The sequence below is a fragment of the Ptychodera flava genome, chromosome 1 (assembly GCF_041260155.1).
Source record: "Ptychodera flava strain L36383 chromosome 1, AS_Pfla_20210202, whole genome shotgun sequence".
In the NCBI taxonomy this organism is placed as follows: domain Eukaryota; kingdom Metazoa; phylum Hemichordata; class Enteropneusta; family Ptychoderidae; genus Ptychodera; species Ptychodera flava.
Window position 1 is genome coordinate 15,263,546 of NC_091928.1, and position 15,705 is coordinate 15,279,250.

A 15,705-nucleotide genomic window follows, 5' to 3' on the forward strand; every position below is an offset into this window, starting at 1 on the left:
ATTCTTGATTTGGTAAGAGAATGATTGAAAGTGTATTTGAGGAAAGTTTCAGCAACAGTTAAAGTCTTTCATTTTTGAGGTGTATACTACTTCAACATATTTTAAGAAATTAACCCATCAGGTGCTATGATCATTGAGTCTTTCTTTTTTATGCACTAGTATGTGTACAAGTGTAGTATAAAATTTATCAGGAATGAGCATCATGGGGGGAAATGTCAAAGTTTCGTGGTGGTGTTCTCTCTTTAGAAATATCAGATATGAAACTGCTGTGTCTGTGTCTGTTATAGTTCTTTGATGTTTCCAGTAAATTGTTAATCAAAACAGCAAAAGTTGTGATTTTCAGAATAACACTTATTCCAAAAAAGATATTCTATTCTTGTTTTATTTTAATATTGATAAATTGTAGCACTTGTCAAAGAAATTCTACCCATTTCTTTCTATGGTAAACCAAAAAAATATAATGGCCTGCAAATGTCAATATATTTCCATAATTTTATTATTCTGTGTACTACTAGTATTTATATATGAAAACAGAGTGAAAACAGGGCTAAAAAGGTTTTTTGAACTATTGATACCTGCACAGGTTTCATTGAATGTGACAAACTGGTGATATATTCTATAATTCCCAAAAATTGTAACATTACAGATGTTCACGTCTTTAACATTTGTACATTTTTTCCTTATATGGTGATATTGTATAATTTATTCATATGCCAGGGCCACAAACTGCATTATTTGATTCAATGAAACTCTTAACTGCTGGAGTATTAAAACTCAACTAAATGGAAAAACTGAGAAAGGAGGCTTGCCATTGATTCCTCCAACATGGCTAAATTAAAACTTCCTTAAGTGGTCTACCCAAGGTTTTCCAGTAAAAGAAACGGAAACGAGCAGTGGGGACTGGAAATAAATCAAGCTGTGGATTCCTGTCAGGTTTGTCCTTGAATTTCAATGACAAAAGAACCATCAATGCCATTCAAATTTTGACACAGATCCTGTCCTACTTGAATAAATTAGAAGACGATTAACTGAAGATGAAATTGCTTAAATGCACATCATGAATTTAAGTCAGGAATCTCATGAGGAGAAAGCTGGGGAAAAAATTATGACTGTTAATTATGTTTGTGGAACTTCAGTGAGAATTTGGGACATGGTTTGTAATGCCTTGGGAATCTAGCCAATTAGAAGACTACTTCCTGGGGGCAGAAAGGTGTGTGTCTGTGATAGAAATATGGCTTTGCAAGCTAGTACCTACAATGGCAATTGAAAATTCCTTGTGATACAGAGGTAGGTGTAGTCTGCTACCTTCCAGACAGTGATGTTTGTAGTAAGTACGAATTTCTGACCTACGTTTATCCCTTACTTTCCAATTTCATTTTCGATGATTATTATTCAGCCAGATAATTGATATATGAAGTATATACAGTACATACACGTTTAAACTTACTTTTAAATACTAGCATCTCAGGCAGTTTGGAGGCATTTTACAGCCAACTCATTTATTTGAGAAAAATAGAATGATGAAGAAATGTGGAGGCAACTTGATACACATATTCTTCGAAGCAGCTAGAATCTAACCAAACAATTAGTATTGTTAATCTTGTTATCAGCATGAACTCTTAATTTGTGCTTTCTGTAACAGTAACAGAAACCCAAATTATTGTAAATTGCTGGTGATAAATATTTGACAGGTGAGATGATTACGATTTTAAAAAACCTGTCCAACTTGTAAATTAGCTTCAGTCTTTCACAGATGTGCATTTGATAATGATGGGTAGGAGTACACATAAAATTAAAACACTATACCTTATATTAGGAGACCTACATGTACCTGATGTGTGATTTTATCGGACACTGAAGATGCTAATGTTATGATCTGTATTACGGACAATAAGCAACTTGTCTTCAAGATTAATAATACATGTAGCTAGATGTAAAAAACTATATGCACAATGCACCATATTAAGCAAAGATTTGGAATGCATATCCACATTTTGGACAAAAATTATACGTTTCATTCAAGTCAGAATCATAAATTTCATTCAGGTCATGACTTCACTTATAGATACATGTATTTCATTCATATTTTCATCTTTGAAAGCCATAAATTTTCTCTTTACATCCAATTCATATCTATAGTGTCTAGAAGACACACTTTAGTACACAGCAAAAACATTCACAGAACTGTCCATGTAAGATTTTGAATTCCCAGAATTTGGCATTCTCTGTTTATGGTGAATGCTAGTACAATATAGGATCTATATGCAAACGTCGGTTTGGATACTTCATCACATTTATAGAAATTTGTCCTCCAAATGTCTGTAGTCTTACATATTATGGATTTTAAACATCATACATAGTACAATATCAAATCAAATGATATTATAGGGTTACCAACTAATGATATTAGGTTACAGCCGGTAGTATGAAGACAATTATCTCTCTTCTAATTTTCAGTAAATTTCAAAAGGCAGTTGTTAGTTTTGTAGATGTGATGTAGATGTCTTAATGGGGGTTCGGAATCTTTCAAAGTTTGAAGTCTGAGGAAAGAAAATTGATTTGCAGTATTGCTGCCGGATTTGACCGTGCACATCTTAAAAGAGCTAATAATAAGTCGTGTAAGGGCTGATTTGAAGCAATAATTTCTATAATTTTCAGCTGCAGCTTGTCATCCAGACAGGTTCAACTGATATTATTGTGCAATGTTATATGGCATACACACAAAAATACAAGTAGTACACCAAACTACGCAACTCTTGAAACTTGCTACCAGCCTGTCTGCAGTCATTGAATCATGAGATTCTGTTCTTGTTGTCTGGTACATCACAGCAATTACAGATGCGAGGAATGTGGGAGTTAAGAAAGTTCAGCTAAATATTTAAAGCCGAGTGAAACTTCTGTGTTTATACATACAGATGTATGCAATGTTTTTGTGCAGTGCGTGGCTCCCAGTCAGACATCCTGGATCCATGTCAGTGGGTGAACTGAGAATGGCATTTTCACTGGCTGTTAATATTTTGTTGAGATATACATCAGGATGTACCGGTACGTCGTACAGGATAGCAGGTTATAAATGACAAATGGTATCTGAAGTCAGGCAGCATGATCTGCAACCCTGCTGATCTTGTCTGTACATCTATAAAAGATGGACCGCCTTGAACAGGTACTTGTACATCAGTGACAGAAGCTACAAGAAGGTCAGCGTAGAGTGTCACGCGGCGATCTTAGAAAGCCATCTTTTATAACATTCAGTACATCTGTATCAAAGCAAGGTGTATGTGCGTCATTATTTAAACATTTTTTCTGTTTTGAGAAATGGCCACAAATTATTATGCAACCAGTGGGCAAATTTACTGATGTGTGAATGTATAGAGACACAAACCGAAAGGAATGTATGTAACTTCTGCAGAGAGACAGCGAAAGTTTTACAGGAAAGGTTGATGTAAAAGTATCGAGTTTACCTTGTGAAAGAAACAGAATGAAATCCATGCCACTTGATTGTCAGAAAGTATAGATCCCAGTCGCTTAGAAACCAGTCATGTGACTACTGTGTTATATCAGGTGACATAAATTCAGCATTACAAAAATATCACAGAGAATATACCATCAGCAGAATTAGAAGTTTTTGACATATAAGAACATATTACAAAGGTTTTATAGAGATTTCAAAAAGACCTAATTTGACTTTTTTACCTGCAAATCCCTTATTTGTATGAAATGTTAGTACTTTGTAAGCTGGAGGAATTCCTTTTGGTGCCGTACTGACTTTACAGCAACATATATTAGGTTGTTATGATTATTCACATGTCTGTCTTCTGGCTATTCCTATTATACCAAACTAAATATAAGCCAATTTATTAAGTATGCTAATGTTGAGAACTCTCATATGTCAGATGCCGTAGCGAACAAGGAGTTTACTATTCTGTACGCATGATGCAACCATCTGTAGTTTTTCTGATGTAATAGTACATCAGTGATTAATTTAATTTTATGTACTTTATATTCAATTTATTTCAACTCTACTTTAAAATTCTGCTGGGGAAAAAACATGCAGTATGAGTTGCATGTCAGTAACTAAATGTATAATGCACCAAGAATCTACATGTGAATGTTAAAAACATGACCACAGAGTGGGATATACCACGGTGTTGCTAGTCTTTACAGTTACATCACAGGAGTACATGCGGAAGTCAGAAAGATTTTGTCTGTAGTCTACAATTCACCAACTTACGATTATGCAGATTACCTGTATAGGATGAAATAACTGCTTGCCCGAGGCAGGTATATTTTTGGCTGGACTGGTCAAATTTTACAGTCACCTGTGGTGCCCGACAGTTTGGTCAAAATAATTTCATATTCTGGGTTTGCTGAGATCCAAGCCCAAGGTATTCTGGGTATACAGTATGGAAAACATGTAACTGTCAGGGCGGATGGTGTTTTACCTGGGCAGGCAACTTATCAAAGTTACCTGCCGAGATGTCTGATTGTTACTTTCCAGGAATTCCCAACACTCATTATGGAACACCAGCATGACGAGACATGGCAAAATGTCAGTTGCCGGTCGGTTTTACTGGATTCTGTTTCATATCAAATCTGAGTGAAAGCAAAAATACTCACCAGACGGATGTAACCTTTTATCAGCGACAGTGTTTTATGCGTGGAGGTCTTTTATCGATGAACGGTGTCTTGTCTGACAGGCCTCAGCAAGGCAACAACATCTGGAGTATTCAGGTTTCTGGTTTATCAAGGTTTTGATTTACTTCATGGTTACATGATAATAGGTTGTACCTGGAATTCGAATGGACCAAGGAACAAGCAAAACCATGTGCTCAAATGTTTATAGAAATGTGTGTATTTCCATTCATGTTTGAACATGTGGATTTGTTTATTCTGTCATCATGTGATCTTTTGGCGTGCTGAGTTCATAGAACACCGCTGTCTTAGTTTTTCGAAGATCAAAAATTTTATTTTCCTCCGTAGATTAACTCGGATGGCAGCCCTTTTGAATTTCAAATATCAGTAAATGTCAGATAAATTGTTTCTCTAGTACAAAACTTTGAACAGTGACTCCAGATTGTTTTTTGGGGGTAAGAGAATAGTTGAGTTTCATTGAGGAAAGTTTGAGCAAAAGTGTAATACTTCACCTAAGGTGCATGCTTCTTTGAATAAAAAAGAACTCGCTAAAATGTAGTTGGCAGAATATTTTCCAAAGACAATTGTATGTTGATATTTTCATACAAGTTGCCTGAGTAACAAATTCACATAGCTTTTATTAAAAAGTCATGTCTTCTTCTTAATGATACCCTTACAATTGCAGTGACGATACTTAACAGACTTCATTGCCTACTATACAAATGTGTGTGGGTACATGTTATCATCAGCCGTGCCTGAATAGGTTAGATATATGGTTCAAGTACCCCAGTGCAAGAACTCCATGCATACTGTATTTAGTCTACAAAGCAAATATCACTATTGGCAGTCATTGAGAAAAAAGTGATATTTATCACCACTAGGCACAGTGCTCGTTAATTCAACATTGATTGACGAGGAAATATCACAACTTTAAATTTTCCAGAGATGTCACATATCCTTGAACTTATTCACAGATGCCTTCATAACCTGGTTTCCTCGACTTGGTTGATATGAATAAAATTTGTCACATATGTTTAATATACCACTACCTTGTCGACAGTAATATGCGTATTGGAAATTCTGTGTCAAAGGTATGGCTGGCTTACTTAATGTGAACATGTTAAGTTGGCAGTATGTCGATAGAAATGGGTATTTGAGTTGACAGGAATAAAATAAAGTTGTAGACAGAATGTGTAATGCAGGCCTAGGCAATTAGCTAATCTATTTATATAGCTGTGAAATTTGTTAGTGACCTGAGGCTGAACTGATCACATCGGGCGAATTAGAAGCCTTAGTGTGTATATGGTACGGGTAGATATTGTCAGGAAAAGAATGTTCCTATTTGGTATAAAACAAAAAAATGTAGAAATTATGGAAGCCATACGCTGTAAGGTCTTTAAGAGCAAATACCTACCGGTACACCCCCTCCCCGGTAGATTGAGATATTTTCTTTGTTTGATATAGAGCAAGCCAAGGCTCTATATTTAAAGTACTGGAATGACCTTTCACGCAGAGGTCATGACCTAGGAAGTACTAGTTATAAAGCATTGGTTATCAGTTTACAATTGTTTTACCCCTCCCATTCTAAAGTATATACAATTAGCGATACATTTTTCCAAACAGTGATCCAACAAAACACACAATGGAGTCACTGTCTTGAAGTACTTGTGGTATGTAATGTAGAGGCTTTTATAGCTTAACAAGGTGAAGACACGAATAAAAGACGAGTATTACTGATAATTTGTACGGTACACACACCAAAAATGATTACAGTGATTAGACCACAGGGGACACGTGCTTGTTGTTTATTTGTGTCTGTTTGTTTATTTGTTATTTTCAATAAAATAACAGCGAAAAGCTGTTTTGTTAATATTGTCAATAAAGAGCAGTTATTTGTTTATTTATTTATTTATTTATTTGTTGTTTGTTCGTTGATACGTTTTTCGATGGTTAGGGTTAGGGTTAGGCTTAAGTTAGGGTTAGGGTTTATTTCAATATATAGAGGGAGTGAATAAGCCTAACCCTAACCCTAACCCTAACTTAAGCCTAACCCTAACCCTAACCCTAACCCTAACCCTAACTTAAGCCTAACCCTAACCCTAACAATCGGAAATACGTATCAACAAACAAACAAATAAATAAATAAATAAATAAACAAACAATAAACAAATATACTGCTCTTTATTGACAAATATTAACAAAACAGCTTTTTGCTGTTATTTTATTAAAATAACAAATATAACAAATAAACAAACAGACACAAATAAACAACAAGCACGTGTCCCCTGTGATTAGACTCATTTTCAGGATAACATATAGGTTAAGGACTCGTTACATTTGAGTTAACTGAAAGACTTATTTTTAATTTGTAGTGAGTTTCTTAGGCTCTGTTGAGTAGTCTTGTCTGACCTAGGCTGTGCATGTAAAAGGTACATAACCAATTTTTATTGACACTGCTGTTTTGAACAAAATTAAACGTCTTTAGAAGGAAACTGAAACTGAAACGTCAATGCCGTTGCCAACTGCCATTCAACTGTGATCTGAAAAACTTCCCCTCCTGTCCACTAATAGCAGTTTTCCCCTTTTCCTGATCCCCCACAGGGAAACCCCTCAATGGCAGTGCTATCTATTCCAGAAGCTCCCCACTACCCTCTCTCACAGTTTGCCCCCTTAAGAAATCACTGCTAACGATGGAATCCAAATCATTGATACTTAATAGCATGGGGCCATTAATGCTTTCTACTGTATATGGCTCCTTTCAAAAATTAACTTGAATATATTCTTCCTGCATATGGATAATGCTAGATATGTATGTTACATAAATATTCAAGCTTTTATAGCTGGACAAAGGAATAGCCTTTGTTAACATCAGGAAAAAATTTTCTTGTGAACTTTTAAGAGAGTATCACTATTCAGTTGGCACGTTTTAGCATACATGTGGACAGCAGTTATAAAGTGGCTAGCAATATTCAACCAGAGCTGAGGAGAATGTATTGCGTTTCTTAAATTTCAGACAGTATTCAAATTTTATGAAAATAGTGCTCCTCAGTTTGTGAAATGAACAGAATGCCTAACAGAAAAAAAAAAATACCTAAACTTTCTCAAGATAAGACCACATTTGTGCCAGGGGCAAGTGAAATTCAGTACTTGATGTGTTCTTCAAACTGTTCTGTAAATGATTACACTCTGATGAAAGTTTTTCTAGTTCTCAACAGATATCTACCATCTCAATATGATATCCTCTTTAGAATAGCAAAAATTTTACTGTTCACGGACTTAGATATTTATGTGAGTTGGATGTGTGTTATACACACAGTATACAGGTGTAGCTGTATGGGAGATGTACTGGTATATATACATTTTCTTATACGTCTACTTTATACCAAGATTCCAGAGGTATACGTACCATATGCTAAGTTGTATCACAGTTTAATGTATGTGGCAGAAGTGGAGAAACTTGGGAAAAAATTTCAAAATTGACTTGTTCCGTCTGTGTTAGGTGGTGAGATATTATACATTTGAGATAGGATAAGGCATGTGTCAAGGATATTATATGAACTAATGTATGGATAATGGGATAGTGGCCAGATAGTAACAAAGGGTGAAAGAAATATATCAATTTTTCTCTATTTCAAGCATTTTTTATGACCATGCAAAATTAATGACAGCAACTTTTTATGAACCGTAAATTTTCTGCATGACTCAAATACTTTTTTCTTCATCTACTTGGATCCAAAAAAAAAATGTGGAGCTGTGTAAGATTATTTCACTTTGTGGTCAATACATGTCCTAGTTCAGATGATGTAGATCCGGGTGGGTTTACTCTCTTTGAAACTATATGTTTCACTTGGTACTTTTTTCTGTGGTATATATGCTGGAACATTCTAAGAATGCAAACATGCTTGATTACGTTTCTTGTCATTTCACCATGAGTGTCACTGTCTTTGTAGTTGTCTGATGTGAATGTCAGCTTCTGATGATGGACTGTTTGACTTTCAATTACATCAGATGATTTGTACATTTGGGTTCACCACAGTGTCATACATTCTATCATGGTTATCTATTTCCTTTCCCATTGTTAATTAGATGATTGTATTCTCCAGCAGAAATGGTGGACACACAGTGCCATCGTAGATATGCAGAATTGTCTTCTTCAGTTGAAAAGATTTCACACCTTCCTGAAATGGTTCGTACATGGTGAACATTTTAAAAGAAATGTTGCTAAAAGTGATGCTCTGGCTCTGTGTTGGTGTAGGAAAACCCACATACATAGTTTGCAGGTTAAGGTGTAGACAAGTTTCTACCATCAAGAGGTGATTATTTGTTCACCAGATGGGAAGGAGCATTCGGGTTTCGATAATCGGCCCTGGGAAGTCTTGTGAGCTGTGTTCAAACAGCATTGCTTTGGTTGTTAATTCGCTTAATTTAGCGAGCCCTGACTGCTTGTGATAGAACCAGCAAAGGGAGATGTTAGTTGGATCGGAGGAAAAGAAGATTAGGCCCTTCATTAGAGTCGCAACTCCTGGGATGCCATTCCAGTGAAGATCCTGCTCATCTGGGCAGCATCAGTGTTTCCACCCGAGTCGAATATTAGGTTCTGCAGCAATCACATGGGGTTTAGTTTTGACTTATGGGGAAAGTTTTCTTTCCTTAATGAAGTAGTTTTACCAGATTCATCCATGCGAGAATTCCAATAGTGTTCTTTCTGGATTAGGTTCACCTGTGAAGGGTGATTAGAAGTTGATCATTGACTTGGATGGTGCCAGTCTACTGGTATTGCATCAGTTTAAATGACTGAGATGTCCTCGAGTTGATCATCAGAGGAAGAAGTTTCTGCATTTTTTATGAATTGTCTATTTTTATTATAGATATATACATAAAATTGATATCAAGATCAGTAGACCCAGTTTCTTGTATACTCTTTCTCTGAAATCAATTATTCAAGACATCCCAGTCTGTGCCTTTTGGTACATTTATTTGAATGCTTGGAGCCTCCAATACATGGCAAGTCAGTAGGTTTGAGAATTTTTAAGATGACGTGAAATAACTTAATTGTCAGAATGTCTTGATCACAAAACCTGTGTGATGTTGAAAATGGTCAACAGTTCATTGAAAGCAATAAAGTTCCTGTCCATATGATACTGTGTGAAAAAGATGTTCCTTCTGCATGCCGTTTTAACTGTACCGCTGTTTGTATAAAGTCTATATTCTGCAAAGAAAAAGTAAAGGATATTCACGGAATGATTCCTAATGCAATATTGAAAACACTGTAAATGTATTTTTCTTTTTCTAAAATTTCACAATTTTACTGAATATATTTCGCTACAAATCACAGTAACTGAAAAAAGTAACAGGACATATTTATGGAACATAAAATTATCATTTTTCCATCTTACAATTTTTGAATGGTACTGGCATTTCCATGCAAACATCTGTTCTTCTTGCAGCCTGATAGATTAAAGTGATACATGGTTAAGTTGTTAAGTTCGCTTGTAAGTTCTACTTTGAGTAACAATTTGTTGAGTACCAAGTGGTGAGTACAGGCTCTTGTGTACAGTGGCAGGAAATTCCACCGTATCTCAAATGGTTTGACAGGAAAACTTTACATTACACATATTTAAAACATTAACTTTACTTGCAGATTCTGTCACAAATGAAACGTTAACGGTTAAGCAGTCTTACAATTTTTTATATTCCTTTCAATGAATTAAGTAACCATCTCCCCTTCATAAAACTTCACAATTTTGTCAGTTCCCAGTAGAGTTCAAAAACTTCAAAGGCATATTTGAATTTCCAATATTGAAAAAAAATTGACAGCATGGTTCACTATTCAAAAAACTTTCAAGGCAATCTTTCATTTTGCCCCATAAAGCAAAAAGCAAATTGTTCTGTGTTTTCCTCAAGGAAGCATTAGTTGAAGTTCATTTGTGCCATTTTTTGGAGTCACATGCTAATAAGGGGTTAAAAAACAGTGTTAAGTAGTCACGGAAAAATTGAATCTGGTGAGAATATCACAGAAACCCCATAAGCCTGCGGCAAGCTTTTTAAAGTTATTTTGAAAGTAATAATCTGACAGCATTTATCCTAGGGTATTATTTCCATCATCTTAGCAATGAAAAAGTACCTGTTGTTCTGTTAATAACCTAAGTGTTCGAGTTGTACAATTGCCCATTAGCCTATAAATAAATTTCATCGTTTGCATATTGCCAATGGTGATGCTCGTCTTTGTCAGCATTCTGAAAGCAGCAGAGTGCAATAATCTTGCCAGATTTGCCGACTTTTGATCATGATTGAATGATTTTTGCACTTGATACAGTATATTTAGTACAGTATGAAATCAAAAGGAACTTCAAATAAAGAACATGAAAGAATTGTATAGGGATTTCGTGTTGGAAATAAATCTTTGCTAACATTTTAGGATAACAGCGATAGTACATTAAGTAATGATATTTTGCATCATTATACGTAAACATTGGGTGAAGTGTGGAGATCATGGGGCCGTTTGCCATACAGCAGAATTCATTGGCAAGGATGTAATACATGCAGTTCCATTCTCAGTGGAAAGATTTAGTTCATTTTGCTGTTAAATTACCACATTGATGTGTCTGACCCATGTGATAACATAGTGCCATCTTTATGCATGTAACGGCAAAAATACTAAATCCTGGAGGAAATGAATGGCTAATCTTAAAATAAAAAAAGCCTTTGAGTATGGGTGCCATGTATCACTGGCTGAAATATCTCCTACTATTTCTACCCAGATTGGCTATTTTGCTGTCCTATTCAAAAACTATGGGTAGACGTAAGCTATAGGCTTGTCATGCTTAAGACACCTACAACTTATACATGTATACATTGCAGATATTGATTTGCAGTCACAGACAACCAAGATGTGAGATTAACGGATTTTACTTAACATCGGGACTTATAACGGAATCGGTCAAAACTTCAAATGCCAGTTAAGTGTGCGATACCTCCAGCTCGCAGAACGGCCGTCAGGGGACGGTTTCGACAGCTCATTAGGATGCGAGGCGGTTCTGAAAGAATGGCATTAGCTCCGGTGGCGTTTTCTTGAAAGGATGTGGGCTTTTATCTGTGTTGTAATCCATTGTAAAGCTGCCTGACACCAACATTTCCAGTGAATTCTGACAAGTGATGGTAGAGTTTGTTGAGCCTCATCAGAGACATCCCCATTAAAGCCTGTCCAACGTTTTAACTACTGGGACTGTGTGAGAGATAATCATTACTAGGAGGGGAAGCTATCTGCAGGGATAATCTCAAATCAGCTACAGTACATGTATCTTTTAGCAAAGGGAGCGGGTGTAGCTCACTTTCAACAGTCATGCTGAAATTTCCTGTATGTTGAAAAATTAATCAGAAAACATGTTTGAATTGAAAAATCTAAATATTAAGTGTTTGGTTTTATTCAAGGCCCATTCATTACTTGCAGTAAAGATGCTGACTGACTCAGTGTAGCTGTTGTTGACCTCGGGCTTGGAAAACACAGCTTTTTGATGCTTTGCAGTGGGACATATCTGTCACGGTGTTGCCATACATGTATTTGAGTATATTTTACATGGTTTATAGCTTCTGCTTTTCAACAAATCCTACATGGTGTTTCAATGTGCATTCTGTACATCAGTATTGCTGTAATGTGTACAACTACAATTGCTAAGTAGGTAGATTTCAATTTTTCAGTGGGTATTGTATGCATATAAATTAGCTTATTTGCATATTCAGTGTTTTGTGTACATGTAGCTCGTGTGCAAAGGTAGCCAGTATGCAATTAGTGGGTCTCATTTATACACTTGTTGAATCAAACAGGTTTGGTATATTTTGAACATTGTACAGAAATCAAAAGGCATATGACTTCCTTTCATCCCGTAATACCACCAAAGCAGTGAAGTTTTGGTGTATAAAATCTGCATAATAATGAATTGTTTGCATATTAAATTTATGAATGATATGTAATTACGCATCCGACCTACAATGGATTTACAGTACATGTTTTGTAATACGGTATATAATCATAAATGTACTCCTGTTTCTGACAGTCAGGACTTTTTTGTTTCTTCTTTAAAAAAGGAAAATTTTTGTAACATAATCCAAGTACATTGCATTGTCCAGATATTTTCCAAGATGCAGGCAAGATACACATACTGAAGGCTTTTTCAGTATATACAAATGGTCACAAACATTGCTTTGATAGACGCATTGTTCACTTGATGGATACTTTTATGCTGCCTTTTTCTGTCCACAGTTTTTACTCTGGTTGTGAACATGGTTTTCACATTGTAAAATTATTGTAGGAGATATATACATGTAATACCGGTAGTTTCTGGTTGGTCCATAACGATGCATCATGCCTGAAGTTTCAGCAGCAGGTGTAAAATTGGCTGAGGCGCAATCTTTTCAGTAGAATTCATTGATTGTCATGATTTCCTAGATACCAGGGCTATACTTTTAGTCTTGAAATGTTAGGAATATCATCAATGGGCAGATGGGAAAAAAATGTCCTAGCGTGACCTTGATTTTAATAGACACTCCCTTTTCCACATCAGCTGGGAATGGTTTTCCGAATGGGATATTCTTCTCCTGGGGAAAGAGATTCGTGTCAGGGAAATTCTAATCAAGGCGTAAAAATTCATGAAAATTTAATAACACAGAAACATGTGAAAAGAAATTGAAGATGAGCGTGCAGGATCAAGGCATGATGTCAGTGAAATTTAAAGTGTAGTGTTTAGTATGCAGAGGAAACGCAGCCACTGAAATCTAATATGCCTGTATATATTGACCCAAACCTCAGCTGACCTCAGTACAGTGCATTTCTGGAGCAGCAAGCAGTGCAGCAAGCAGCCGAGACTGAAGTCCTAGGAATATCTGGTTAATATTCAACAGTATCTCAGAAGGGATTTCGACGAAGGGAGCAGGGAATTGTGAGAAGTCGAGGGTAATTTTCGTGTCTGTGTTGGGGTGTGGCGTCATTCTTCAGGATCACCATGGAAGTAAGGAGTACCAGCTGGCTGTACAGAAATGCCGACAAACTGACCTTTTCCTTTTCATGCAGGCATGTACTTGTCTCTCAATTCACAGGGCAGCACACATCTCTCATACGGTATATGTTTCAGTCTAGCATGAAGTCCATGATTTTTTTCTGCTCTGGTGAGCTTGAACTTGACCCAGCTGAACATTTGTATGTCTGGCATGACATACCTTCAGGACAGTCTTTCTTCAGTCTGAAAGTGACTATTGAGGCCATTGTTGGAATTAGGTTGTTCGCTGCCCGTGGCTAGTCTTTGCCATTGGCTTGCTTGACATCCTCTTACATGGTGATCCTAAATGAAGATATATTACCAAGAACAGGTAAATGACAAATCTTCTACTTCATATTTACTCAGTCTAATGTTTGTGAATCATCATTCTCCAGTGACAGATTTGCTTTCTGTTCAGTCCATGAAATTTTTGTGACATTGGGTGTTAGGCTTATAATAGAAACAATTCCATACATTACTGAACAGGCAGAAGAATATCTGACTGCATGTCTACAATATTGAAGCACACAAGTCAATCTTTTGAAAAAGAATTATAGATACGATAAAAAGATACCAACCTTTTTTGGTTTTGAAATGTGCTTGGGCTGTCTTGTGATCATGAATTATTTTAGTATTAAAATTCCAAAAGTTTGTACATGACTGTAACTTGAAAAAAAAATAACTTGGATTGTATTCCCCTTTGAGTAGGATCAATTTAACTGTTCCAGCATGCAATTAAAATCAATGTCTGACCAGCACTCATTTGAAATATTCTACTCATGTCATTAGCAAAACAGCATAGCACCGCTGGAAGGAGTCAATGTTCTGGCTACGAGTCCTAAACACTGCAGTTTATTGGTGTAAATGGAGCTCCCTTCACTTATCTGGGCGTGTGTGTGTATATATATATGTGTGACAGTGTGTGTGTGTGTTTGGAATGAGCTAGGTGAGAGAAAGTTCTCAGTCTGTCTCCCAGGGAAAATTGGAGCAATTGATTTGCAATAATCCTCTGTTGGAATTCATGTACCTGACCCCGGGCATTTTTTGAAAAAAAAGTATGTCACGCATGTGGTTATAATGTACAGGGTGTAGGGTGTCTCAAGGACAAAGCGCTCTCTGTGGAAATTTACATGTCTTGACAGAAATGAAACATTGTGGCTGCAATGCCATTGTAGGTATGTGTAAATTACGATTGCTACGTTTACCTCCAGAGGAGTTAATATGTGAAAGCGATCGTTCAGTGAAAAGAAAAGTGTTTAATTATAATAACTTAAGGTATGATTTTAGTGAAATTAAAGTGAAAGTAATAATGTGTAAGTTTCAAAATTAGTTCATAGGTTGGGAATTTGGATAGTAAATCAACATTCAAAAAAGTTAGTCTTTATTATTTTTTGCTGAAATATTTTTCTTCATTTGCCAATACCGTACTTTAGCACAAGAAGACATGTAATTGCTTTGTCCCGGTAGGTGATGAAGAGAACATGCTGCCCCAAGATCTGGTTCTGTACTTCAGTTTCTTTCTACTGTAGTCCATCAACATGGGTCTGTGGACATCAAATGTGTGAAAAAATCTGTATGTAGGGGGTAATTAGACGACTCGACTTAAACATGGTGAAACATTGAGGCTTGTCAGATTCTAAGTTGTAAAGGGGTACAATGTATATTGTTAATGAGTTGGAGGGTATTGGGATTGATGGAGGGGAGAGACCAGCAGGCCAGCCCATCTTGGACGACAGAAATTGACATGGCTTCCAACTCAACATTATGAAGAAAGCCCATATGTGTCAAAATATCAATGGTTTTTTAGCAAATTCAAAATTTTAGAATTTCAAAAGGTATCTTACAAATGTACATCACCACATCAACAGTACTTTGGGAATTTGAAAATGATGATTTTGTAGAATCTGGTGTGATGTTGGATATTCTAAAAGGTAATGATTGTGTACTGTAGAATCAGGAATATGGCTGCAGCCTCTCCGTCTGTTTCCCTTCTGTAATAATGTAATCACAAGTTTGCAAAAGAGGTCATGCGTTGAGAAAA

The 15,705-nt window shown here is 36.1% G+C and overlaps 1 protein-coding gene across 9 annotated transcripts in view; it reads left to right on the forward strand.

The window, feature by feature from the left end:
• The window catches only part of LOC139131057 (dynein axonemal intermediate chain 7-like), a 107,166-nt gene that overhangs the window by 20,793 nt on the left and 70,668 nt on the right, over positions 1-15,705 (forward strand). For 4 of the 9 annotated variants that reach the window (XM_070696996.1, XM_070697028.1, XM_070697011.1 and 1 more), the window contains exon 1: positions 13,957-13,995. The exons of 3 other annotated variants lie outside the window; for them this stretch is intronic. In XM_070696996.1, coding sequence (XP_070553097.1) covers positions 13,972-13,995 — 24 coding nt within the window. In that variant the 5' untranslated portion in view covers positions 13,957-13,971. Of the gene's footprint in view, positions 1-1,031; positions 1,288-13,854; positions 13,996-15,705 lie in introns of those variants that run through there. 2 more of the 9 variants (XM_070697059.1, XM_070697036.1) reach the window with 2 other exon arrangements.